The 26640-nt window shown below is 29.6% G+C and overlaps 2 protein-coding genes across 2 annotated transcripts in view; one reads left to right on the forward strand and one right to left on the reverse strand.

The window, feature by feature from the left end:
• The window catches only part of LOC128391006 (synaptogenesis protein syg-2-like), a 105566-nt gene that overhangs the window by 20755 nt on the left and 58171 nt on the right, over positions 1-26640 (forward strand). The gene's annotated exons all lie outside the window — the stretch shown is intronic.
• On the reverse strand, positions 24655-26075 carry LOC128391016 (uncharacterized). Its single transcript, XM_053350840.1, has 3 exons — positions 25156-26075; positions 24824-24985; positions 24655-24750 (listed from the first exon to the last, which is right to left on the reverse strand). The coding sequence occupies exons 1-3, from the start codon at positions 25861-25863 to the stop codon at positions 24691-24693; spliced, it is 930 nt and encodes a 309-aa protein (XP_053206815.1). The 5' UTR covers positions 25864-26075; the 3' UTR covers positions 24655-24690.

The raw sequence follows: 26640 nt of genomic DNA on the forward strand, positions 1-26640 counted from the left end.
TTTGTGAATACAAACACTAATTCATTTTTTCATTCATAGAATCAGATATTTCTAGAAGGTTTAATTCAGCTTGATGCAGATCTTTATGAAGCTGCAACTAGACAGGCAAAGCCTAACAATCCAGCTTCTTTGGTTTATTCAATTGTGAAACTGTCCTTTCCAAGATCATATTTCGAAGACGTTGTTCTTGGAAAAAAGTTCTATGATAAAAATGAATTCAATGATCTTATTCAAAGAAAAGAACAAGATCAAAAGATCAAATATCCTCTTGCTTTTATTTGGAGTTTCAAAGACCCATTTAAAGCCAAGCTACAAGGAACGTCTGATCACAAACTTGGTCATGAAAGGATCCGAGCTTTTTTCAGTGAGTTTATTTACTAAAAACTAACTGAATTGTTTGGATCATTTTTATAATCGTTATCTTAATTTCTTAGATCATATTTTCAGGAAATCAAAGATATTCACTTACTCAAAAGAAGCAGAGAGATCTGTGCGAAGAAGAATGATGAAAGAACTATGTGCTTTGAACACTGAACTTTCCAGGAAAAGCGACGCTGAAAATGTGAATCATGATCATCCATATGTTGAACCAAGAACATTTGACTTTGAGTGCTTCGAGGATATTGTCTGATACTTTGATCAAAGAAACTGTAACTGTAACTTCCATTATCATGGAATATTCAAACAAAATTGTCTTCTTCGTTTTTTGTTCTATTAAATTTGATTTGTAAATAGTTATCAACTTTCCAGTTTCTTGAACGCGAACATTTTCAAATGATCATGTTGATTTGCTTTTGAAGATTTTCAATAGATTTTGAATTGCTTGGTAACTTAGAACTTTGATCCGCGGATGAAAACAATGAATGGGAATTTCTTGTTTCAATATTCCCTCTCATTTCCCATAAAACCAGTTTCTAAGAACCACAAAAGCTATGGATTCATCGATTCATAGATCTTTTGTCTTTGAGCCTTTTTTGGTTGATCAATTGATCAAAAAAGACTCAAAAAAGACGCAAAAAAGACTCATTTTGATCGGGAAAGAGTCAATTTTGAATCATTAAGGAGTCCTTTTTGACTGGATCTGAAGTCAAAAAAGATTCTCTTATTGTTCAAAATTGACTCTTTTTCTGTCAAAATTGAGTCAATTATGTCAAAAAAAATTGAGTCAAAATTGAGTCAAAACGTCCCAAACAACCTGTTTTTTGACTCATTTTTGACTCCTCACTGTTGATTGGGAAAACACGATTTACAAATTCTGGGCGATTTCTTCCAGAGACGTTCAAGTAACGAAGCGTTTGTCACAGCATCCGCGATAGCGACCTGAGTATTCACTAAAATGATAGAATATATTAGTGTAATTCTTAAACGAAATAATAATTGTAAAATTCTTGTAATAATTTTAAAAATTATGATTCGTACAACCATGTTTAATGGGGATCACAGTATCGAATCAACTGATGGTAGCCAGCTCATCCTCTTTAATACTTTTCTATTTCAGAGCATTAATTTCATTTGCAGAGTGGACACTTTGGTCCGGAAGTGACACTTTGTGCTAGAACCTTTTTATAATTAACGGGGAGTTCACAATAAAAATTTGGCTCAGGAAGTTTAATCCAGAAGTGACTCTTTATAGAGTGGAAGCTCACTGAATGTTAGTCCTATTTAAAATTTGAAATTCCCGCCAAAATTATGTTCGAAAATAAGGGCATCGAATGTTGGTATTAGTTTCAGAATCTTTTGAAATTATTTGAACTTTCCGCTAAAAATCTGATCCAGAAAGTTTGATCCAGAAGTGACGACTATTCCAGAGGTTGACATTATATGACTACTAGTAAAATTCCTTCAAAACTATTTCAACGAATTTCTTATGCTGAATACTGATAATTGAACGACGATTGGTTGATCAAATGCTACAAATATTAGAAAATTTGGAAATAAAAACAATATATCAATAGATTGATTCAAGATCAAAGATCTATGATTGATTGCAATCATTTTTACGTCAAAGGAAAATTCAATAACCAAGAAAATGAGAGAAGATAAAAGCTTCGGTCATTCAAAGGTAACATTTGATGTGCTTTTTACGTCGGTGGGCTTATATTGTTCTAATAACGTTAAAATCATGATAATAGATCAACTTTGAATTTCGTTGTTTAGTTTATTCTCATGGTATTTTATTAACAACTACCTTATGTACTATATGGTTTTCCGAGGAACTTTATTCATTTTATTTCACACTCGCAATGAGAGAGGTGGCGGTAGATGTTTTCTTTTCGTCATTTTCCATAGCTGATAGCTTTCTCTATTGGGCTCTAATCATGATGTGAATGATTACTGTTATCACTATGATCATCAACAACGTAATAATGGTGACAGAGTTTCACTGATTTTTTCTTTTTCTTCATCTTTGCCCAATAAAATTTGAAAACATATTTCTCATTTTTCGAAGACTAGAACTGGAAGTGAATGCATTATATTATTATCATTATTATTTCGTCTCACTGACATATGACAATTTTTCATCTCAAATGATACAGAATTTATTTAGATTAATATATCAATAGAGTTATTGTAACATAAATTGAGGCGAGTTGAAGGCTCGAAGTCTGGAAATTGAATTGGATTCACTGGATCAAAGGGTCCATCACATGAAACAGGGAAGAAAAGAAACAACTAGAGAGAGAGAGAGAGAGAGAGAGAGAGAGAGAGAGTTTTGAAGATGGAACATTGATTCTAAATGAAATGTTACTGTTTCCTTTTTTACTCTGGTAATGTTCCTTAATGACCTTCGTCGTAAACTTTAACTTGTGTCTTGCTTTGACCAGTGAGAATAAAAATGAATTATCATTCACTATAAACTGGACAACAACTTCGATCAATTTTTATCACCATTGATAATCATGCGAGCCTTAAAAGAGCAAGAGGTGAATTCAAACTAGGAACTTAGTTCCATGCTCATGATTTCATTACATCATGAAACTCAATGCTGGCCACAAATTGAGCTCAGTAAAACAAATTATCATTTTTCCAGTGAATATCATTATTTATTGATATTAATTAACAGTATGATTATAATTAATTTGATTCCATTAGTACTTTTTCCAGGAAATTTTTTTTTCATCCATTAACACGATTTATTTAGTCTGATTGGATTAATAGATTACTTTATTGTAAGAAAATTGTAACTGACCATTGGCCAAGGTAGAGGAAATGAATGATACTCACAATTTCGTTTACATACAATACTTAGTTTTCATGGGGATGCAGACATTAATATAATAGATGCATAAAGGAATCAGAATAATAATTACCTTCTCTGTTTATCATTTACTCTTTCATGAAATGATTAAATTCAGTTTTCAAGTCTATTAGAACACTGTTCAATCAATGAAGTGAATTCAAACTGAAACAGTGATTGGAAATGGGAGTTTAAAAGTTAGATGGAAATAGCAATTCGAAGCAAATAAAATGGAGTAAAAAGATTTGAAAAGTCAGATTTTTGATTCCAAGTTGATTCTTAACAGAATAGTAAACACGCTTGACTCCGAAATTTAGACATTTTCTTCTCGATAACAACATTCAATCAACTATCACTCTAGTTCGTTGCCTGTTTATATTTTCTTTCTTCTCATGATTCGAGACTCAGTTCGAATGAACTAGATTCTATTGAACAGAATAGACGAAAGCAAAAAGTTTTTCTAAAAGTGAAACACCATAACAAAAGAACTGAAAAATTGTAAACTTATTCTTTATCAGATATTTTTATCCATATTTCTATCCTTTACCATGAAGAGATAAATGAACTTTAAGGAACCTTAAAGTCTCAATGGATTCACACAAAATAATCACCACATGAATTACAATCTACTTTTCAAAATCATCAAGAGATAACAATAAAGCCTCTCACTGAATAATGAACTGAACAGATAAAACATTTACCTCTGTATTTCAGTTAAATATAATCTGATCAAAGTTCAGTTATTTTATACATGAAGCTCAGCACCACCAAAGGTACAGTTATAAGAATACGAATTGAGCTTAAGATCTCATGAGCTCATGATCATTAAGACAACCATCATTTTCTAAACTTTTACATATTGAAATCATAGTGATCATTACAATGGTCATTGAAACTGAAGTTTTATTTGTGAGAAAAATCACAATCTTCAAATGTATCATGTATCAGGCTGGAAAATTATCTTCCAATAAGCTTCCAAATCCGAACCATCCTCAACTTTGGATTGTTGATCTCTTTTTCTGCCAGTTACCAGAACTTTGACCGAAAAGAGAAGCCAAAATATTTATAACAAAGCATTCGAAAAGATTCCTGGTAACATGATTAATGAACATGAAATAGTGAGGGTAAAATGTGTCAACGTGTTAAAATATATTATCCATCATTAACAGAGTGAACGAGAGAGAATCGAACAAATTCCAAGTCTTCCTGATAGATTCTCTTTTAGCACTAACTCATTGTCAACATTTTTCTCTCGAAATTTCGAATACATTAAATCAAGCAAGTTAATCATTGATAAAGAAGAACAAAAAAAGGTGAGAACGAAATCGACAAGTTCAGAACAGAAAATTACTTGGTATCAAATTAATTCCCTAAACGTTTAATTCTTACAAAGGTAAAAATTCAGTTTTAACTTAAGTTCCATGGTGATGATCAATTAATTTCTCTGTTAACTGAGAGGGTGTTCAGTGTATCATGATGATTGCAAAATGCTGTGATTATGATTACAGATTAATATTTAATTAGTTCTGTTTTAATTGCTAAATGAGGATAATCATGAAAAAATGTTACTTTCACTTACACTTTTGTTTACTTTCATGGTGACACTAATTCAGAGTTCATATAATCATCATGATTAGCATTATTATTCACTGTTAATTGTTGTAAATTGTTCAGATAGTAAATAAATATTTTAATCAGTTAAACAAACGTTTGTGGTAGGAAAATGTTTTCATTCAGAATTAAGTTTCAAGTCACGTTATTATTCATCAGGATTTCATGATGATAATGAACAGAAACTGGCAACTAATCATATTAAAATTTTACTTTGAAGTTTGATTGTTGTTATTAAATCAAAATTTAAATGCATTTTCATCTTACAAAAAAAACCTGATTTCTGATAAAGTTATCTCACAGAATCTTTATGATAATTTTGAGATTGTTATTTCAATCTTGATTAAAGCGAATCAGACTAAAAAGCGCTAGATTTCATTATCTATTCATTTATTAATATTATCATGATTAGATTAATAATTATGATCTATTAATAAAATTGTTTGTTTAGTTCTTCATTGAGAATAAACAGAAAGTTAAAGAGTAAAGGTTTTGATAGATTTTTAATTCGTTACCATGATAACTTTTCCAGGTTCTGCAAGCTAATTAATAGTTTGAAACTTACTTTTTTGTATACCAAGAGGGACATTTTAAACAAGCATAGAAAGAAAGCTAGAAAAGAGAGGATGGATTTCGTGTTTCCACAAATTTTATTAGTTTGTTCAATCTGAGTTGTTGAGAGTCTACATCCTTACAGAAATTCAGACCGAGAATCAACTATTTGAAATATATTAAGCAAAAGAGGTTAAACCACAAGAACTTATAATACATGTATTTCGCGCACTTTTCTGTGAAAGTTACTTAACTTCTGTTTCGATTTTGTTTAGTTGACTTATTGATCGCAAATTAGACGTTACAAGATTTGAGATGACCTTCAATGAATTCATAAATGACCAACCCACCATAAATTGGATTCATGAAAAATTTAGTCCAGATAACTCTCACGGTCAAATATACTAGTCAAGGTCATTTCAAGGTTAAATGAACAACTTTATTTTTCACGTTGCTTCAAATATTGTGCCTTAAACTCAGAGTTGCTTGAAGATGGCACATTGACGCTATCGAAAATCTATCATTCCGAAGGAAGCTGAATAACATCGCATACTTTCATTCTTATCTCTTTCATGATGCTTTTCTCGTCATCCGTTATTTTACCGGGTTCAATGTCTCTTCTTCCTTCCAATCATTTGATGGGGTTGGAGCTTGCCCTTGCTCAAATTTTTTAAGTAAACAGTCTAGGCGAAAGAAAAAGTGAAGTATTTTCCAGGATAATTTTTGACAAATTAGTGCAGTAAAGCGATACCCAGCCAAATCTATTTTCAATGAAGTGCAAAGAACCTAACCTAACCTAACCTAACCTATCTTGTGCTTTTGTCGGGTTAAATGAAAGTCAAATGAATGTCAGGTGGTCTTTGTTGAGATTAACAATAAGCATATATAATTTAAATAATTACTTTGCGAAAAGAAGAAAGTTTTTATCGATCAAAAGTAATTGTAGTCAGAAATTATATGATCTCATCTAATAAATTCCCTCCAATTTAATATAAATTTTACCTGAAATTTCATTTAGAAAAAATGGAAATCAAATTATCTTTTAATTTGCATCTGTTATCGTCTAGATGATAACTTTGGTAAAAACATCGAAACTGTTTTCGAATTTAATTTCATATTAAACTATTAAAGTCCGGTTCATAAATTTATTATCACTAATCATTGTTAGGATAATTTAAAGGATGGTAATTCTTGTCGATTGTAGTTCAATTGGTCAAGCAAATCATTATGATCGATGATGTTTTACTTTCATAATAGTTTAATATAAATAAGAATCACCAATGGATACAAGATAAACTATTTCCATTCAATATGATATTAACATTGATGCTAACATTATCAAGGTATTGAATTGATGTTGCTAAGCGACACAAAGTCGATTGAATTAAGCATCTTTGATTTATATATCCAGTTAGTGTCAATTGTTATCAGTAGATAAGAGTTAATTTCCGTTTTTAATATATTAATACATTGTTTGGGGAGTTTAAAAATAGTAACAATCAGCCGATTACTAATCATGATTAGCTTTTTCGTTTAATCAAATGAAAGTCTCAGCTTCTTACTCGAAACTTAATCAGTTTCACTAATCAGTTATTTTCATCAAGCTAATGATTATATTGTTTTTCACCATAATCATGTTATCATATTTCATCATGGGATTAATATTTTGATCAACAACCAGATCAATTGATATTCAAGATTAACAATCAGGATGGTGATCAATAAATCAGTTGGGTTGTTTTTTTATTGTTTATCTTTTTTGTGCCTAAAGACAATTTAATGAACAATCAATTTTCAACAAGAGTAAATTGTGAAGATAATGATGATGATGACAATCAAGACAATAAAGATGATCAACTAAATTGGCTGGTGAAAATGTTTGTCAGTTAAAATTAGTTTTGATTGTCGATGGTAATTGTAAATGGTAACAGTTAACATGGGAAATAAAATGTACCTTAATCAGCAAGAAATTAACTTTATCATTAATAAGAACAACTTCTCGAAATGTTCAAGTTCGCATCAATATAATTGTTTTCTTCTTCCTTCGAACTGAATCAGCATCATCACAATGTTCATCCTAAACACAATCATTATCATCATCACTCGATGTGATGTGATCAGCATTGGAATTGATTCAATTCTGTCAATTCAATCAACAATCAGAATTTATCTCTTTCCAATTTATTTGTAAACAAAATTATCATCAAACTGTTTAGATCGAGAAAACAATCAATCTGTAAACAATTAACTAAACAACAATGTATAAAAAAAACAGCAAACATCATAGTTAATTGGACGAAATAAGTAAAAATGAAACAATTGAATCAAGGTGAGTTAATGGTCACCAGTTTGTTATAATTTGGATTATTATTTCAATGTAACAACTTCCTGATTTCAGGCGAATCACAACTAATCAGCTCCATGATATTGTTGATAATAATCAGATTTACCCTGAAGGGATTAGTCAATGTTTATCAAGAAAGTTTGAGTGAAAAGTCAAAATAAAAAGAAAAGTATCATCTTTCTCTCTCTTTCCCTCTCTCGGAGTTTTGTCATCATCTTGATAATCTACTTACTCCCAGTTACTTTTGAGCTCATTTCATCCAATATCATGTTATACATCATCTATCAATCAGCCTGAAGCTTCAATATCATCTTCTCATCATCTCCTTTCCATCGAGTAAAATATTATCCCTTTTACCTTGTTCACAAGGAGATAAAACTACGGATACTTTTTCTCTCTTTTTTTATCTCTTTCCAATAACTTCAATATATTTACTTTAATTCTATGAAGCAACAAAGGTATTCTTATCCACCAATCAGACAGAAATCCATTAAAAGATTCACTCGCTCAAGATTTTTGTCCTTCATCCATACGGATATTGCTAATAATACATCTCTAATATTAACGTTATCACGAGTATCATTCACTCCTTTCATGTTCACAGATCAATCTGATTTGTTACAAGTCATTCCTCTTCTTTTGGTGTGACTCTTGTTACACTTTTCATTTTATATTATATTCCTACTTTGGAAATTGTAATAGATACTTTCGACTTTGTTTTCTAACTCAATATCAACCCCATGACGGTGATTGAAACCAAACAGTGGGAGTTTAGTAATGGTCAAGAAGAAAAGGTAAAAAAGTTGAAAATAGTGGTAAAGTAAACAAAAAATTGGCAAAATAAGATTATTGTTGATCTAGGGATAGAGAGGGTCAGACAATGTTCTGGTCAGTAGCTGGAAAAAAGGAGAGACAATATTCAGTTTCTTCAGAATTTGTTATCATGGAAAGAGACGAAAAAAAGTTACCATGAAAATTGAAAGTTTTCTCAAGATATTGATCAGAATTCACATTGTTACACAGATAAAGCTGAATGGAAAACATAAAATTCATTGATAAAATTGATCAGACTCTTAATCTTATCCATCACAAAGTGAATAAATATTATCCATTTAAATCCATCAATCATATACTTCCTTTGGTCAATATCATATTAAGATGACCTTGAGGATATGATAGTCATTGTCTAGGTCAATGTGACAAGTTCAACGTATTCATATAGATTTTAAGTAGATCGTGATGAACACTGATTAACAATACAATCCAATCAATGGTAACTAATGCTGTTTACATTCTAATCTGATTGATAAATAAATCAAGACTCTAGAGAGTAACTAAATTGTTGGATTGTAAAAGTTGTTAACTAACCAATTTAACCTGATAATAGTCATTCAATAAACAAGTTATATCTCAATTGCTTCCTAACCTATTAAACTGAAATACACTTTAGACTAAATGATTACTTAGTGATAATAAAAACGTTAATGTTGTTACAGTGAAGATACAATTAAATTAGACGACAATTTAAACGACAATCAAGTTAAACATTCAGTAAAGTTGAACCGTAATTGTGATTCCATAAATTTTCATACCCTCTCATGAGTTTCAAAATGATGATGATGAAAAAAACCTCTATGAAACAGATGAAACTGAATAGTTTGTAGTATTTACAGTTAATTAATTTTGTCAAGATGATTTTAATTTAATTGTTGGATAAATTGTTTAACTTATCATCTCTACGTCAACACAACTGAGCAAAAAAACAACAAAACCGTTGACATTGATATTTAATTGTAATGATATTAAATTGAAAAATGTCTCATTGTATAAGATTTATCATCTCAATCGTAGTAATGATAATTTTATGTCTCCAGTATAATGATGATGATGATAATAATGATATAAATATGATGATAATATGTTATGATTAACCAAATGTGGATGTTGGTCTGATTATAAGATGATGATGATGATTAGATGAATGATGAAAAAAAATGAAATTGAGATGATAACATTTACTTTTATTACATGATTATAATGATCAGGTGGATAGAGAGATGAGAAGATGCTCATGTAACCAGAATGAAACAAAACTGACGATGGTGAAAATGAAGATAATGATGAGATTGAAGATGATGAGGAAATGTATAATCATCAGAGTACATGAAGATGAATGGATTAAGAGAGTGATGAAAAGGTCGGCGTGTTTAATTTTCTTCCTTTTTCTTTTTTTCTTATCCTCTCATCCTCATCCTTTTCTTCATCTTCTTCGAGTCTTAAGTAAATAAATAGGTGAACTCCAGACTTGACAAGTTATCCAATTAAATCAAGATAAGATTTTGATAATGTTAACAAAAGGAACACAAGAAGATGAAGAGATGATGAGAGATAAAGATGGTGATGAAAAACTTTTTTTTCTCAGTATCACTTTTCCATTTGCCATGGAGAAATTTTTTCTTCTTTGCAACTTTTTTCTTTGCCATTTTAATCTCTCTCTCTCTCTCTCTCTCTCTCTCTCTCTCTCTCTCTCTCTCTCTAAGAGTATGATGATGCGATTCAATATCTTCTTCATGTTGATGATGATAAAATGTTAACTTCTGAACAAAAAGACTTCAAAAAGTTTGACATTTATCAAGTGATGAGCCGCTTAGTTATTTAACTTCTAACTTGGAACTTTTCTCATCATTAGAACTTGAAGAAGAAAAAAAAATAAAATTCTTAAGCTAAAGTTAAAATCGAAAATACTTTCATCTTCATCTTGATGACTATAAATTCACAAGCATAAGTTATCATTTCTACCATTCTGTAAGCATCATCTCACTTTGTTTTCTCATCCATCAATCGGTTCACTTGTGAATTTATTATTATTATTCACAATCAGATTCACCATGAATCAGTCACTGAATCGACATAGATGAATTGATGAGAATGTTATTCAAATTTTTATCATCTGACTGAATCATTTTCAGAAAAAAAAACAGTTTAGTACACAGATTAACCATTCGTCTCCTTAGCATTTTATGAGCAACATGATTTTGGTTCATTGCTTTTGCCCTACTTTTCATGTTAACACTTTATTGTTGCTTGTTTATTATTATCCCAGAATCAAGATCATGAATCACTTTTATCAGATTAATGTTAACAACAGTTTTATATCAACATTAGAAGTAACAATTTAAAATATTAGCTATTACAACATCTTATCAAGATTTTGTCGGCAACAATGTTCATTTTATTAGATTAGTTACCTGAATCCTGACCCAGAAGATGAACTGAACATTGATTGAACACTTTAAATCGGTTAACATGATAAACGTCAATCAAGTTTAAAGTTGGATAACCAAATGAGACAAAATTAGTTTTGGTTGTTGTTGATCACTTTGATGTAAAAATGAGTATTCTGTGATATTGGTTGATTTATGAATTAATCAAAAAAGTCTCATGATAAATGAAAAGATCTGGTTAAATTATGAATTCTTAATAATCATGTCAAGAGTAATCATTTCGATAAGAATTCACTTGTGTTCGATTTATATGAAACAAGAAAAAAAGTTATATAAAAAGCTTCTGAATCAAGGGAATCAACATTTAAGAACTCAAGAATTAAAGTCAATCATGAAGTGGTAAGTAAATAATAATAGTATCAATAGAATTACTTTTACCCATGATTCTTGGTGATTTCATCATGTACCACCAAGTTATTGGTGAAAAGGAGATTAATGATTAAAGCTGAGCTAAATCTCATCAGCTTGTTACCATTTAACTCAATCCTCTTGAGATCTGAATATAAAGAATAAGTCTGAAAGTTTTGGCCACATAAACAGAATCACCATGTAGATGTATGATTTTCTTATGGAACATGTAGTATCTGAGTATATTCCGATAGTTGGAAATGATCTTGATTCCAATTGATGGGCCGATTTTCATGATATTGCAGTTTAATTATTTATAATAACAGTGCAGTTCGTAGTTCAACTGTGATTGGCATGTTCTGGTTGGAAATAATCAAAACAAAGTAAAACTAAAATTAAATTGAAACTTCAAAGATTTGATTTTATTGTATTCAGAATTTCCCATCGTTCTGTTATATGCTGGATGAGGTTGTTTATCATGATTATAACGGTGAACAATAATACCAAATGGAATAGACCTGAGTAGCAGCTTGATATGTGACACAATTTTCTAGTAAAAACCTCGAGGATATTATAAATTTTATCTCTATTTTGATTTAGTCTTTGTAAAATCTCAATCAATTTTTTGAATTTCCCATCAATCATGACCTTTGAAATGATATCATGATGATTACAATCTAAATAAATCAAACAATAAATGAGCAGTTGAATCTGAATCCCATCAGCACTAGTAAAGCTTTAACCATGAATTTGTATCCAGAAAAGTTCATGTGATGTTTTCACAACAAATGATTAACTTTTTCCAATTTCATGATGATAATTTTCTAAAATATGAGGAAGAGATAAATGGAATTCGTAATATAGATTAGAAATGAAAAAAAAGTTCCAAAAAGAAAACAAACATTTCGATGATTCTTAACAGTTATCATTCATAGAGAGATTTATCTCCCCATGACCATGTATTATAATCCATTTGTTGTTATTTCTATCATGGAGCTTGGTGAGTGAACATTTGTCTATCTTTTATCATCTTGTTTCCATGATAATAATAATAATTCTGGAGAGATGAATAAATCTTAAGCTGGAGAAGTTGAAAAGCATGATGATGATGATGAAACAGAAGAAGATATTTATCTACGATTACTATTATGAAAGAATCTGAAGCGAAAGTAAAAACTTTTCTTCCTTTCAAACTTAATCATCTCTCGTTCATCGTAAATATATATTTTCCTCATTATATATTAGTTACAATTGAATTGGAGTAAATTGTTCTGATTCATTATTCTGATTCCTGAAGTTTACTGATCATTCCAAATGATAACAATCAAATATATCAAAAGTGTTCATCTTTATAATACACATTGTTGACTGACATGATCAAGATTGTTAAATTATATAATATTATAAAGTAGATATTATTATCATGATGATGATGGTGATCATGATGAAAATATTTCAATCAAGTGAAGTAGCCAATCATTTGATTTATTGATTTTTAATCATCGGCATGTTTGCCTACTATTATTGAAGATTGTAAACATTGAATACAATCAGAATTGATCGTAACTCCAACTGAAACTTTCTAAAGCTCTAATTGTACAAGCTTCGTAAAGATAAGCTGGAAAATACATCATGAAAGTTTACCCTAAACTTATTGTAGTTCCTTCAATTCCCTGAAGGAAAAGTGAAACAGAATAGACAGAAAAAAGTTCCGATTTCTAATAAATTGTTATTGGCTTCATGGTTTCGACTTTTTTTTCATCATCTTATTCTTTTTCTTCGTCTTCCTTTTATTCCTCTCACAACTTGATCTTTCACTTCTCATGTTATCTTACCAATTCTTTTCTTTCTTCTTCTTCACTCTAAATTTTCATGGAAATCATCATCTTCATCTTATTTATCTTTAACCCTTTTCCATTCTTTGATATATGAATTTAACTGTGGTTACGCTCAACCCACTCCAGGGAATCACATGTTGACTTTCGAGGTTTTCACTCTCCCTCTTATCGTTGTCTCAACTCTTTTTCTTATCATTATTTTCATTCAGTGACAAAGATAAAAGATGAGGATGGAAAACTTATTGCCGACAGTAATTTAGAACTACAATCATCAATACATTAACTTTTCTAATGTTGAAGTTTTTCTTAATCGTCTTTACCATTTTTTAATCATTTCCAACTGATTACTGACATTACATTTAATATTATTACCATCATCATCATCATCTTGCAGCAACAGTATTGATTGTCAAACCGATTGATTTTGGAATGAAAATTTTTGGAATCATAGGTTATCATGATCAGAGATTGAAATGATATACTGATCGTGAAAGTATTGATAAAATAGAGAAAGTTAGAAGATCAGAAACATTTTGATAACTTTTTCTTCTTCATCTTATCATGATTGATAACAATATTCTTTGTGTTCTTTTTTAAATGTTGTACCTATCAAGTTATGACACTTGGAAAAATAATAGCTCATATAAAATGTTTAGGTCTGAAAATATATATTTTCACATTTACTCTAAATGCGATCATTAAGAGTTATCATTTTTGGTCTGTTGACCATCGGTTTTATTGACATAACGATTATTAAAATAACTGACCAAGGTAACGTATGCTCATTACCTTTGATTTAGATTCATTAACTTGATTACCCAATTGTTGGTTAGTCTACAGGGCGTTACCGCTAAAAAAACAGATTTGTTTTTCGGATAACTTCTGGGTGACAAATAATAAATCAAAATGGAAAACAGTTTCGGACTCAGTGGGCTCTGAGAATTTTTTGATATGCAACTCAAGGTCATTCAAGATCATTTGCTAGGAATCATTTTTAAGCCCTTTTCAAGACATCTAGAGGTCATTTCAAGATCATAGAAATCCATTCATCTTGTATTACTCTAGAAGTCATTTCAAATAGTCTAATGAGAGAATTTCCCGCATTTAATTTAAACATTGACTTTAATTGAATTAAAAGGATTAAACATTTATTGAGGTTGGCTGTATAGCTGAAAAACGTGCCATAAAATTCACTTTGTAATGGTTTCGATTGATTGGATTTAGCACAGCCGATAAAATGATTTGGAACCATATGAATCAATCAACACTCATGAAGCTACTGATAGGTGACTGATCTTAATATTTAGTGACCATAGTGAGCTTTTTTGTATATATTACAAACCTCTAAAATTTATGGTGTGAAATTGTTGCCTAAGATTTGAAATGGATAAAATAAGGATATGCAATTTCTTGCGTTTTCCACTTTGCTATTTCCAATTCAGCTTGTTTTTGACCTTTTGTTTTAACACTTCTAACCAAATGAAATCCATTAACCATAACTTCGTGGGTATCAATAAATTTCGGCCATGATCCATGGTGGTTCAACACGAGATAGATATGCTAATGCATCATTTCTTGTGTGATGTATTTTAATATCATAAAATAATTGAAAAGCACCCATATCATAGCTTGAAGGGTATCATGAGTATCATCACTGGAGTATCATATTAATACAAAATAATAACACAAAACGATTAGAACTGTTCAGTGTTTATTTTACATCTTATCCTATCCCAACTTACATATGAATTATGAACATGTGCATTTTTCTTGAAGAATTCTTCGATTTCTTTAATCGCATACCTTATGTTATGATTATTCAAGTGCATAACTGCATCTGAACTTTTGGCAAGAACGTCATAAGTAGAGTACATCTCAAAAATTGTCCATTTCCTTGAATTTCTTCTACAACATTTAAAAGTGCCAGCAAAGTATCTCCAGTAAGTTCAGAATTAGAAGATCTCCGGACGTAAATTTTGAATTGGTCATATTGATCACAATACGGCTGACGGACTATTCTGATTTCCTTTGATAAAAATAGAAAATAAACAAATAAAACCAAATGAATTAGACATAAGATAATGAATTTTTCATTAGAATAACTATTCTTACATTACATTGAGCTTCTATTGTGTGATCCCTCAAAATTTATGGATTGTACATTGGAATCTAAATCAATGATCGTTTTGATAAATCGAAGAAACTGGGCCACCACAGGAGTTGAAAACTTTTCGGAGATAGCGGGTTAAAATCAGTAAATTTGATACGGGGCTATTCAACTTCATTTTACGCTGATTTTTATTTATAAGCCAAGAACCAATAAGTTTAAAAAGATCAAGCCTCGTACAGATGAATATCGGGACTGAAAGACTTCGTATAAAAAGTTTCAAGGTCATTGAGTTCATTTCACGATAAACCCATCTAGAGGTCATTTGAATTGAATTTTTGACTGATCAAAGTTACAATGTTATCAAACTAACTAGTGGTACTAAACCTACACAAATTAACAAAAAAAAATTTTGTCGTGATGAAAAAACTTACTTATTCAATGAGTTCCCACCACAGTGATATTACTATCCTCGTGCTTAGAAATGAAACAGTTCAATGGAATGAAAAGTTACTGCAATGCTTGTTAATGATTAAAGCTGATTCTCTCTCTCTCTCTCTTTCAGTTTGCTTTCATGGTCAAAGGGTCATTCATGAAGTTCATCATCAGTTGAATATTTTCATCAGTGGAAATAGTTTATTCTAATTAATATCAGAATTTGAATGATAAGAACAATTCTTGTTTATATCTTTCTCTTCTGGCATCAACTGGCCAACTGTATAAATTTATATCCATCGTAATTAAATATCACCCTAATTACATCTCATTAATAAAACGAAATATTTTCCTAACTAATTGTGGAGGTAATATAACATTTAGCTTGCATTATATTGTAAATTTGTGTTGTGTTTGTAAATAATTTTTTTCTTCCTCCACTAATTTTATTTCAACTTTACATCTATTCAATCAAACTGATATATTTAGAGTTTATTCAAACCATGACAACCAAAACGGTTCCTCATGTTTTCATCTGAATAACATCTTAACCTGATTTGTAGAAATGTTATACCATTTTTACCATATTGATGATAATGTAAATTCTAGCAAAATGAATTGTTGGTGAAAATTTGACGAGCATGCATCGATTCATGCACAGAGCATAATCCAGAAATTTTCCGAACTTGAAACTTTAATGAAATTTTACTTGGCATTATGAGTATGATTTGATTTGAAATCTTCAATCCTATCCAATTTTCATTCTCTACTTGAATCACATTTAAATTGTTCACTAGGTTTAAGAAATACTCGGAATTGCTTTAAGGCAAAAACTCAACTAGAGTTCATGAATATACATGTACTCGAGTAACAGTGTTGCAACTTGTAGCATTCAAACTTTCAATGTTACATATTTTTACTACGCTTTTTGATCAATCAAATATCAAGGTGACCTTTGCTTTCAAGGGTCAATACTTGATTAGATAAAATAAACTTCGTCTTATAATTAGATTGTTTTTGTTATTAAATGTTAATACACCTCGAGGGTATGGATTGATGAGTGAATATGAGTGTGAAGAGGTAATCAAATATAAAACAGGTAGAAAAAGAGAATGCTTAGTAGCAATAATGAGTTTACTAATCTTAATAAAGGTATTCATCTGTGGAAGATTCGATGCAATCTAATAGAACAAACATTTTTTTTCTTCAGTTCTTTTTTTCGAATCATAACTTATTACCATCGCACTTCTTGAATTGATGGGTATTCATTTCAATGGTCTATCGTAATGTTCAGTAAAGTAATATTTTTGGGGTCAAAAATACATGTATCTTCGGACATTCAAATTGTAAAAAAAGATAACATTAAATTGGTGAGAATGAATGTCACCCAAACAAAGGCAAATTAGCTTACAAATATCATGATACTAATGGTTTTTGTCTGGAGATAATCTTACAAATTCAATAGTTATTGTAATACAATCAGATAGCAAAAAAAATAAGATAAATGTGAAAGTATCCAAGGGTATGACAATTTACTTGGTAATTCTATCCGTTTTCTTCTGTCTCTTTTATCTTATTGTTTTTGTATCACATTTTCCTATGAAATAATATTTTCATGCAAAAGGTATTTGACTGCTGAGAACTTTGTGTGTAAGTAGATATTTTACTTCAAGGCTAATTCCATAGTCTTTCTGTCAGAAACTAGACACTTATACTCAAGTATTGTTACAAAGGTCAGGTTAATAACACAACACATAATTGATCAAATCAATTATTCTAAGCTCATTTATCATAAGCAAATAAAATTTTGCATTTCTATTCTAATTCCACTCTGAAGTTTATTTTGTAACTCCTGAAGTAGAAATCACACAGAAATGTGGTCAATAGATTCATATCATAGGTTATTGTTCAATCTTTTGCCATTTGGCCACTCGAACAAGATTAAGGCAAAACTAGTGTCGCGCAACTTAAACTTTCATCTGATTAGTGATTGAAAAATGAATTTTGTACAGAAAATTAGACTTAGAGTGACTTATAAAGACTCAGTATCAAGATTTGTTCTGGATTTTGTTTTCCTTGGATTTCTCATCAAGTATCATGTTCAGAATGTTCAATGTTTTATGTTCCAATGTCAATAATACCATCAGTCACTAATGAACCATTTATTACACTCGATAAGCTTCAATCTTGATGGTTTTTTCTTCAACAAGATTTAAACTCAATTTTCATGATTATCGTGTTTTCTAACTTTTTTTTGCAGTTTTTCTATTCAGGTGGTTATTTACAGTAACCAGAACTTTAGTATAAAATTAAACTTGGTTGCAAAAGTTCCTATCTGAATTTTGATCGAAAATTATCTGTCGAATTTATTTCTGGTCTTATTTTACCCTTACAAGTTCCATAAATATCAGTGTTCATATTTTCACAACTGGCGAAATTACAAGTTCCAATTTCATCAAAAGTAATCACATATGAAGTAATTTTGAATTTAGATATCATATTGAAGATTATCTAATGAAACTTCTTATAATTTTGACTTGAAAATATTGCTTACGATTTGCTCAGTCATAAACTGAAATGAAATTCAGTCACACTTAGTTCAGTTACCTCAAGAATCCAGTGACCTGATTCTGTATAAATTATTCATACATGTGATTGGGATGAGAGAAAAAAAATACATCATAAACAATATCATCATGAGATTGGTCATCATTCTGATTATGATCTTTTTTCCACCAACCTCATCAATTACAATTATAATTAGCTTGTCATTAGTTTGAGTTTGAAGTCTACAGGAAAAGTTCATATTCAATGATTGGAATCGGTTTCCATCAACAGGGTTAGATTGCGAAAATTATCATCAAGATTATTGATTAAACATTTCATGATAATATCTCATGAAAATGAACCACGCCTCTTAGAATTCTGGATCATCCGAGAAATATAAACAATCAAAAGGAAGAAAAAACAATTTCGATAATAATATTCATCATGGTGAGAATGCTAATCATGGAAACTTTTTTTTTGCCAACATGATAAATCATTGGAATCATCAGATTGATAGATTTAAATTCTGATGCTTTCAAAAAAAGAAAAAGCTCTTACTCAGAATGAATATGATCAATATGAACGTTTAACAATCATGAATACGAGTGCATACCCTTTGAATTAATCATGAGTAATGTTTCCTCCCTCGAGGCACATTTACTTCATCTGATTGAGTAAGAAAAGGTTGATAGAGAAAGGAGCTTATTAAGCTTACCATAAAAACGGATAAAGATTATCTTTCATCTATTATTTTAGTTGCATTGGAAATTTGCTTCTTCGATTTATAATTAAAATTATTTGATTAGTTCTAACCCTCAATTGTTACCATAGTTAACCATTTTGAATGTTGTCTCTTCTTCTTGAATACCCTCTTCTTACAATTCCTCTTAAGTTATGTTAATAATTCAATTGAAATTCTCTTGTTGATAATAAAAGTAAATATTAAACTTATCTGCAAGTTTTAACTTGATAATGAGCTCATGTAATTGAGGCCATATGAATGAGGTAATTTCATTCCAGTTCCAAATAGAGACCTGAACTTTTCAAAATTTTCCATTTTTAACAAGGTTACACAGATATATTTATATATTCATATATCATGATGTTTCCTATTGTCATGAATTATTTTCACCATCACATTTTATACAATTCAATTAGCAAAATACATTATCATGATTAAACAAATGATTATTAAAGTTTCAGTTGATTATCTTTGGAAACTTTTGGACTTAAACTTGGGGAAAACTCTTGGGAAAAAAGGTCAATACCAACTAATAATAGTAACCTTTCATAGATTCAATAGATGACAATTATATTGCATCGGTTATTTCATGGTGAAAATAAATGAATAAACTTTCACCTTGAAATATGAGATGACCAATTGAACGACAAGTTACTGGACATTAGATGATTCTAATGATATGGACAATATTATCCAAGCAAAATCTTTGGTCACTTTAGCTCACGATATATATGTACGAAGCCAATTACCGATTATATTGTTATCATTATTGCAACGAAAAAAAAACTACACCAATCAACTAATAACAACAATCAAATGGTTTTAACAAGAATTTTCATTTTCCATCCTGATCACTATTGAAACATTATCAAGATTAATATTTTTTTCTCTCCAAATAATAATCATAAATGATACAAAAGTCGATAGAGTTTTTTGTTTTCTTATGTACACTTTTATTACCATTGTAACACATTCGATGAGGTTTGATTTCAGATGAACAGAAAAATAAAAATACATTAAAAGTAATAAGGATAAAAATGATTACAATAACGGTTATACTACTAATCACCAAACTAAATCAAGAAGCTTAATAATATAATGTAACACAATCAAGAATCACAGTTGACTGATAATATTATCTAATGGTAATAATAACAATATCATTTCGATGATCAGCTGAAGCTTATATAAACTAACATGATAATGAGCTCATCCAATTAGATGAACTAAGTCAATATTTAGATACTAAAAGCTGATTAAAATACTGTTATTATCTTAGTGTAATCAGTTGAGTAGATTTAGAAATAGTGTTCAAGTTGATTATCTCTCCAGCTAATCATAATTATCTTGTAATTGTATCATGTTAATGATAATCGAGTTATATCTCGTCGTAAATTAAAACCAAACAGATTTAACCTCAAGCAAAAGTCAAGATAATAATATGAACAGCATTTACCTCAAACACTTCTCAATCGATTTCCTTGTTGAGTTTGTAAAATTTTCTTCCACATCTTGACAAAAGTTTGTGAGAATTTAAAATTTACATTAGATATTGAATACCACAGAGTATTCAGGGAAATAATTTTCTTTGAATAAATAATAGTTATAACTTTTGATTATATTATAATAGAAAGTGAAAATAATCATCTTCCAATGAGAATGCAATAAGTATCATTATCATCGTGATGATGATTGGATTGAAAATCTCACAATAATCGCGGAAAAGTTGGCAAGGTAATCATCATTATCATCATCATGTAATATAATAGTTTCCATGTTTGATGTTGCATATTATGCATGATGTTGATAATATCAATTCTTTGAGTACATTATTGGGATGATAATGATAACACAATGATGTAGATTATTAATATTATCATTATGAAAAAGGAAACAATAGGAAATCTGAATATGTGTCGAATGTGCAATATAATCAAATTCATTTAGAGTTTTGACACTTTTTTCTTGGCAAAATCTTCGTCAATGGATATAAATTGTCGATAAAATAATTATGATTATCAATTGTTCAATTATTATTGAATTATTATCTTGATAGCGAAAGAAAATAATAACAAAAAAAAGTTATATTCAATTTATTATCATTCCAATGATTAACAGCGACTCTGAGTCTGATTTAATATGAATACCCATGTACAACATTGAATTTTTTGGGAAGTGATGATAAAGCTATCATCATGAGTGTTCAACTGAACAACAATATTAGCATGGTAACTTATCATTATCTTTCAATAGGAATGTTTTCAAGTTCGTAGTCTGATGTGTATGTATTAAGTTTTTATGAAGATACAAGGGAGGAGAAAGAGAAGCAAAAAAAAACTGTTCTATTAGTAATATTTTCAATTCCAAGGCGATAATGATGAGGATAAAAATCAATAACTCCCATTGAGTGAGTTCTGACGAATACTTCGAATACAATACGAGAGAGAGAGAGAGAGAGAGAGAGAGTTTTAAGGTTGACAAATACTCTCATCTCGAAAATGATGCAGGAAAAAAAAGAATAACAGAATACTAGAAGTTATTATTATGTTACATTATCATGAGTGTAACGATAATGTTCAGAATTTATTCAGTATTCATGTTGTTTCTAAGAATTTTTGTTCTTCTAATCGCCCGATTGTTGTGTCTTTTTTTAATTAAGAGGCATGAGGAAGAAAATGTCTATCCGATATCAACACTCACTATTGATTATCATTATCGGTTTTACTTAGACTTTGAGTTTTCATGGTGGATATGGAAATGTTCATGAGCATAACATTTGATAAGTAAAACTGTTCCATGAAAGTTGAAGATGATATTTTATTTTTCTTCAATAGTATTCAATAGAAACGATCGATAATCAACTTGACTTTGAATTGTTTTTTTCTTCTTCTTTTCTCATCAAAATGTATTCTTATTCATTATTATCATTATTCATATCGAGGCCAATAATAACTCAGAATAATTCATTGTCAATTTCTTGTCTGTCAGTACAGTTTCATGAATAATCTTACAATGATATCATTTATCTAGACGAGGTTTTGATTCACAGTTTATGAGCATTTTCCCTATCTCTATTTTTTCATCTTGTAGCATTAATGAAATTCAATTTACATGTAATTCATTTGTAACTATTTATTTATTTAAATGAATCATTCATTACCTTTCAGTATTGATGAATTTTCTGAATACCTTGAAACGATAATCTAATTAAACTATTATTATATACAATGTAACACAAATGCTTTTAACCATCACCATTAATTACATTCTAAGACAATCAAACTCATGTAATGTTTATTAATTGATGATGAAATTTATCACCATCATCATCATCATGCATAACCATGAATTCAATAGACGAAATTTACACAGAATTGATCCCAACTTTCACTTTTACTAGCCCAAAGTAACCATGAAAATTCATTGTCTCATATTCAGAAATATTCAACATGGTAACAGGATGATTTAGTTTATTCTGTAATAATATGAACAATGAACAATGAAATCATCAATTTAACTGATTATCTGCTATTAATTTTTCGTGTAGTTTTGTTATTTCCTTTAAAAATGATGTTTCAATCAGAATTTTCAGTTGAGAAAATAGTTTCATGGTAGATTACAAACAAACAGATAGCTGAGTATTATTATTACCATCAAGCAGAATTGGAAACTTTCCCTCACCCCTAAATTCTGAATGAATGAATGATTATTACACTGAAATAGTCACCATGTTGGATTGAAATCAATGAGCCAAGTATCAACCAAGGGGAAAACAACAATAAACAGCATTGACATTCAATTGGTGATTTCACTTTGATACTTTCATGATGGTTTTCTATGAGAGATGAAAATTCTGATAACTCTGGAGCTTCAATCTATTTTGTATACAACTGAAAATTCACTCATTTCTTTTGTTGAATTATATTCAAGACAATTCTGATGGAAAAGATTGAAACAAGATATTATCATTATCATGAATGAATACTGAGTTTTGATATTTTATATACGCAAGAAAATGTTTCAAAATGAATAAATAACTTTTTAAAAATTTCGCTTAAACGACCTTTTTGTAGCATTGATGTTTCTCCAAGATGATCAGAACTTTATTGACCATTGGAATAATAATAATAATCATCATCATCATCATTTGTAAAAGAATAGATAGAGAAAAACATTCTCCTCAGTTATTATAAGATTCAGCAATGAATTGTGAAAATCCTAAATCATGATAATAAATTGATTTCTATCTCAGCTTTTATCGACTATCAGATACACAGAATGCTGAGAATTTTTCTCTCCCTGATAATAATTAGAGAGACAAAAAGTTGATCTCATGTCAGAACTTACTGAACCCCAATCTCTATCACCCAATTTCTATTGCTGGTTATTAATATATGAGAACGGGAAATGAGGTTCATGAATCATTTGACTCAGTGTTTATATTTTCTAACCATGAACCATGATAACTGTAAACTTTTATTATCATTACCATGTGATGATATTACTATTAAAGATACATTGAAATCCATGATGGACCATTTTTCATGATTTCAGTAAGTTTATATAAGCTAAATGATGAATTATTCAAAGTCAAGATTCAATTTTTTCTACCATTTAAAAGTAACTTTAAATTTCACCATGAGAGAAATATATTTATAAATATATCGAATCTGAATTGAGTAGCATGATGGATGAATTTTGGAAGCATTTTCATTTATATTTATCTTATTCTCGTTACACATTGTAACATGAAAGTAACTGTTGCATTCAATTAGCACCATAAAAACTGTAATCGAGATTGTTGTTGAACTTGGCAATTAGCTGATGAAATTTCATCCACTCTATTCAGTCACTTGGATTGGCGGGTGGTATTCATGAGCTTCCTGGTTTTCTCATTATCTCTATGGAAGATTTTTTCTCTCCTAGTATATTATGTATGTTATTCTGATAATTTTAGATATTCTTGGCTGTCCATCCGAAAATGATGTGACATTAATATCAATTGATTACACTGACCATTAGACGGAAATGTATGACCACTGCAAGGCAAAAAAGAAACAAAATATCAAGTTGAATAATTTTTTTCCTTATCCAGATGAATAGTAATCATTATTTGTATCAATTTCTTGTGTTATTAACAATTGTAATATAATCAATCAGTCAACCATTATCATCATCACCTTGAGTCTTAGTTTAATGATTGTTAGGTGATCATTGACCAACATTGACCTCGAAAGGTTTCATCAACATCGTTTCAGCTGATGATCCCAGATGACCAGCTCAGTTTCAATCCAAATCTACAGTCCAGAGTATTTATTATCATTGTTACTATTTTTGTTCAGCTTCACATTTGTCGTAGTTAATTGAGAGCTAAGTCAATAACCATGATAATCAATAGAATGTGCAATTAGTTAATCCATTTGATTGTAACAATTTTTAGCAAAGTTAACCTATTGATTGATAATTAGTATTTATATCATCTTCAACTACTCACGAAAATTACTGATAATGATAATCAATAAGTGATAAAATCGCTCCAGTGATTTGTATTATGTTGATTCATTATCATTTTATTAATACATTTGTATCAACTTTTTTATTATTATGGATCAATAGTCAAAAATGATTCTTCATATTTAATCAATCAACGTATTCCTACATTTGCAATTAACAACAATAAGTTGGAAATAATTTCAAGGATGACCTGAGAATCAATATGAGAAAAGAAGGCGATTTTAATTGTAGTGATTAATTTTAATGATGTAAATTTTACTAACCGTAAGGTAATTGATTTGATTGAATTCAAATCCTCCATAAATGAAAAATAATTGACGATCAATCAAATATTCAGCTACATTGGTTAACTGTATCTTTCTTATAAAATCAATATCGTTTCGAACAATTAATAAACGATTTAATTGTTTCTGACATCGATTCAACTATAATTTAAAAGGTAGAAAGTAAATACCAAACAATCAAACAATAATTAATAGTTTATTAATCAATACATAGCAGATAAGATTAAGTTTAATCACAATCAGAATGAGAGCAAAAAAACTGGTAATTTAAACCAGATTATAATTAACTGGTAATAAGTAAATCAACTCACCCGATTTCTGGTATAATAAGCACTTAGGAAGGTAATTGATTGACCACAGAGGAAATTAAGTCCACCAAGAATGATGAGTGAAAATTTAGTGAAACTGGTCAATTGGATGAAAAAGATTAGATATAAAATTGGAATCTGAGCAATAAATGTAAACAAGAAAATCGTTGAATTAATTTGAGTCCAGTAAATGTTAGCGCGATGATTTTCAATCAAAAGAGTTAACAATTGATTGACTATTATATTGATTGTCTTGTAGCTTGTAATTGTTTGGGATAATTTTGATAATTTCTGGGAAATCATATGATATCTCAAACCACTGGTTATTGAATAGAAAGCAAATAGAAATGAAAAGTTGACACAAAAAGCGGTACAACTATAACCAGAAACAGCGGCATGAAAACCACCAAAATTGAGAGCTAAAAAAAGTACAATCGAATCACAATCAACGAGTAACGGTGAATACAAGAACCAACTGAAAGCACCGCCAAGGAAAAGATTGACTTTTAAATTGAGAAAAAATAGATTCACAATTAGAGAAACAGTACCAACATTGATATTTATTGAGTCTAATGAATCAGGAAAAGATGAATAATTAGTTAGTAATTCGTCTTGAATGGATAACGAACGAAGCCAATCCTGTTTTTGAGGTAAATTGTTTGACCTTTGGTGTAAACAGAAACATATTAGGCCACATTCGAACCACAACATGTTCGTAAATATCGACAGGTCATGAGATTCACCCAACTGAATAGCATAATCACCTAAGTAGAGAGCGGTCAATGGGTTTAGATTTCCATAAATGAATATATACCCTTTATAGCTAATAGATATTAGTGCGAAAATAACGAAAATCTGAATTATATGATAATACCATGGTGGAGATTGACTAAGATAATTTAATCTAAGTAATGAAAATTTATTCAGATAATTTGTTAATAGTACTTTTAAAGTTTGATTCTTCATCGTTAACTTGCTGAAAACTTTATGAATATCAATTTATGTTGATTGGTGAAGATCAGCAGGTTTGAAATTTATACTCTGATTATTATTGATCATGCACACTAATTATAACCTTGAATTTTGATTAAGTGGAATAGTAAGTAATCAACCAGAAACTTGAAATTCTAATAGATAATACGATTTCAATGTGAATTATATGATTCCGATGAAATGATTACATGGAAATCACAGTATCTTTGATTCAACAGAATCAATAATTTAACCGATTATATTAAATTTTGTGTCAATCAATATCAAAGTTAACTAAGTAGGAATAAAACTCATTTAGTATAACCTTGATTACGTTGATTAATAGAAGTCCAAGAATATTATCAATTCCGGTCCATAAATTCCGAGGAAGGTTCTAAGATTATAACTATATTGATTTCAATATAATTATATTATATAATCAAGATTTCATTTTAGAAGATGAATTGTGCAAATCGTTAACACATGGTGGACATGTTATTTTGTGGAATTGTGGCA

The sequence above is a fragment of the Panonychus citri genome, unplaced genomic scaffold (genome assembly GCF_014898815.1).
Source record: "Panonychus citri isolate SS breed McGregor unplaced genomic scaffold, ASM1489881v1 Contig00134, whole genome shotgun sequence".
Taxonomy (NCBI): Eukaryota; Metazoa; Arthropoda; class Arachnida; order Trombidiformes; family Tetranychidae; genus Panonychus; species Panonychus citri.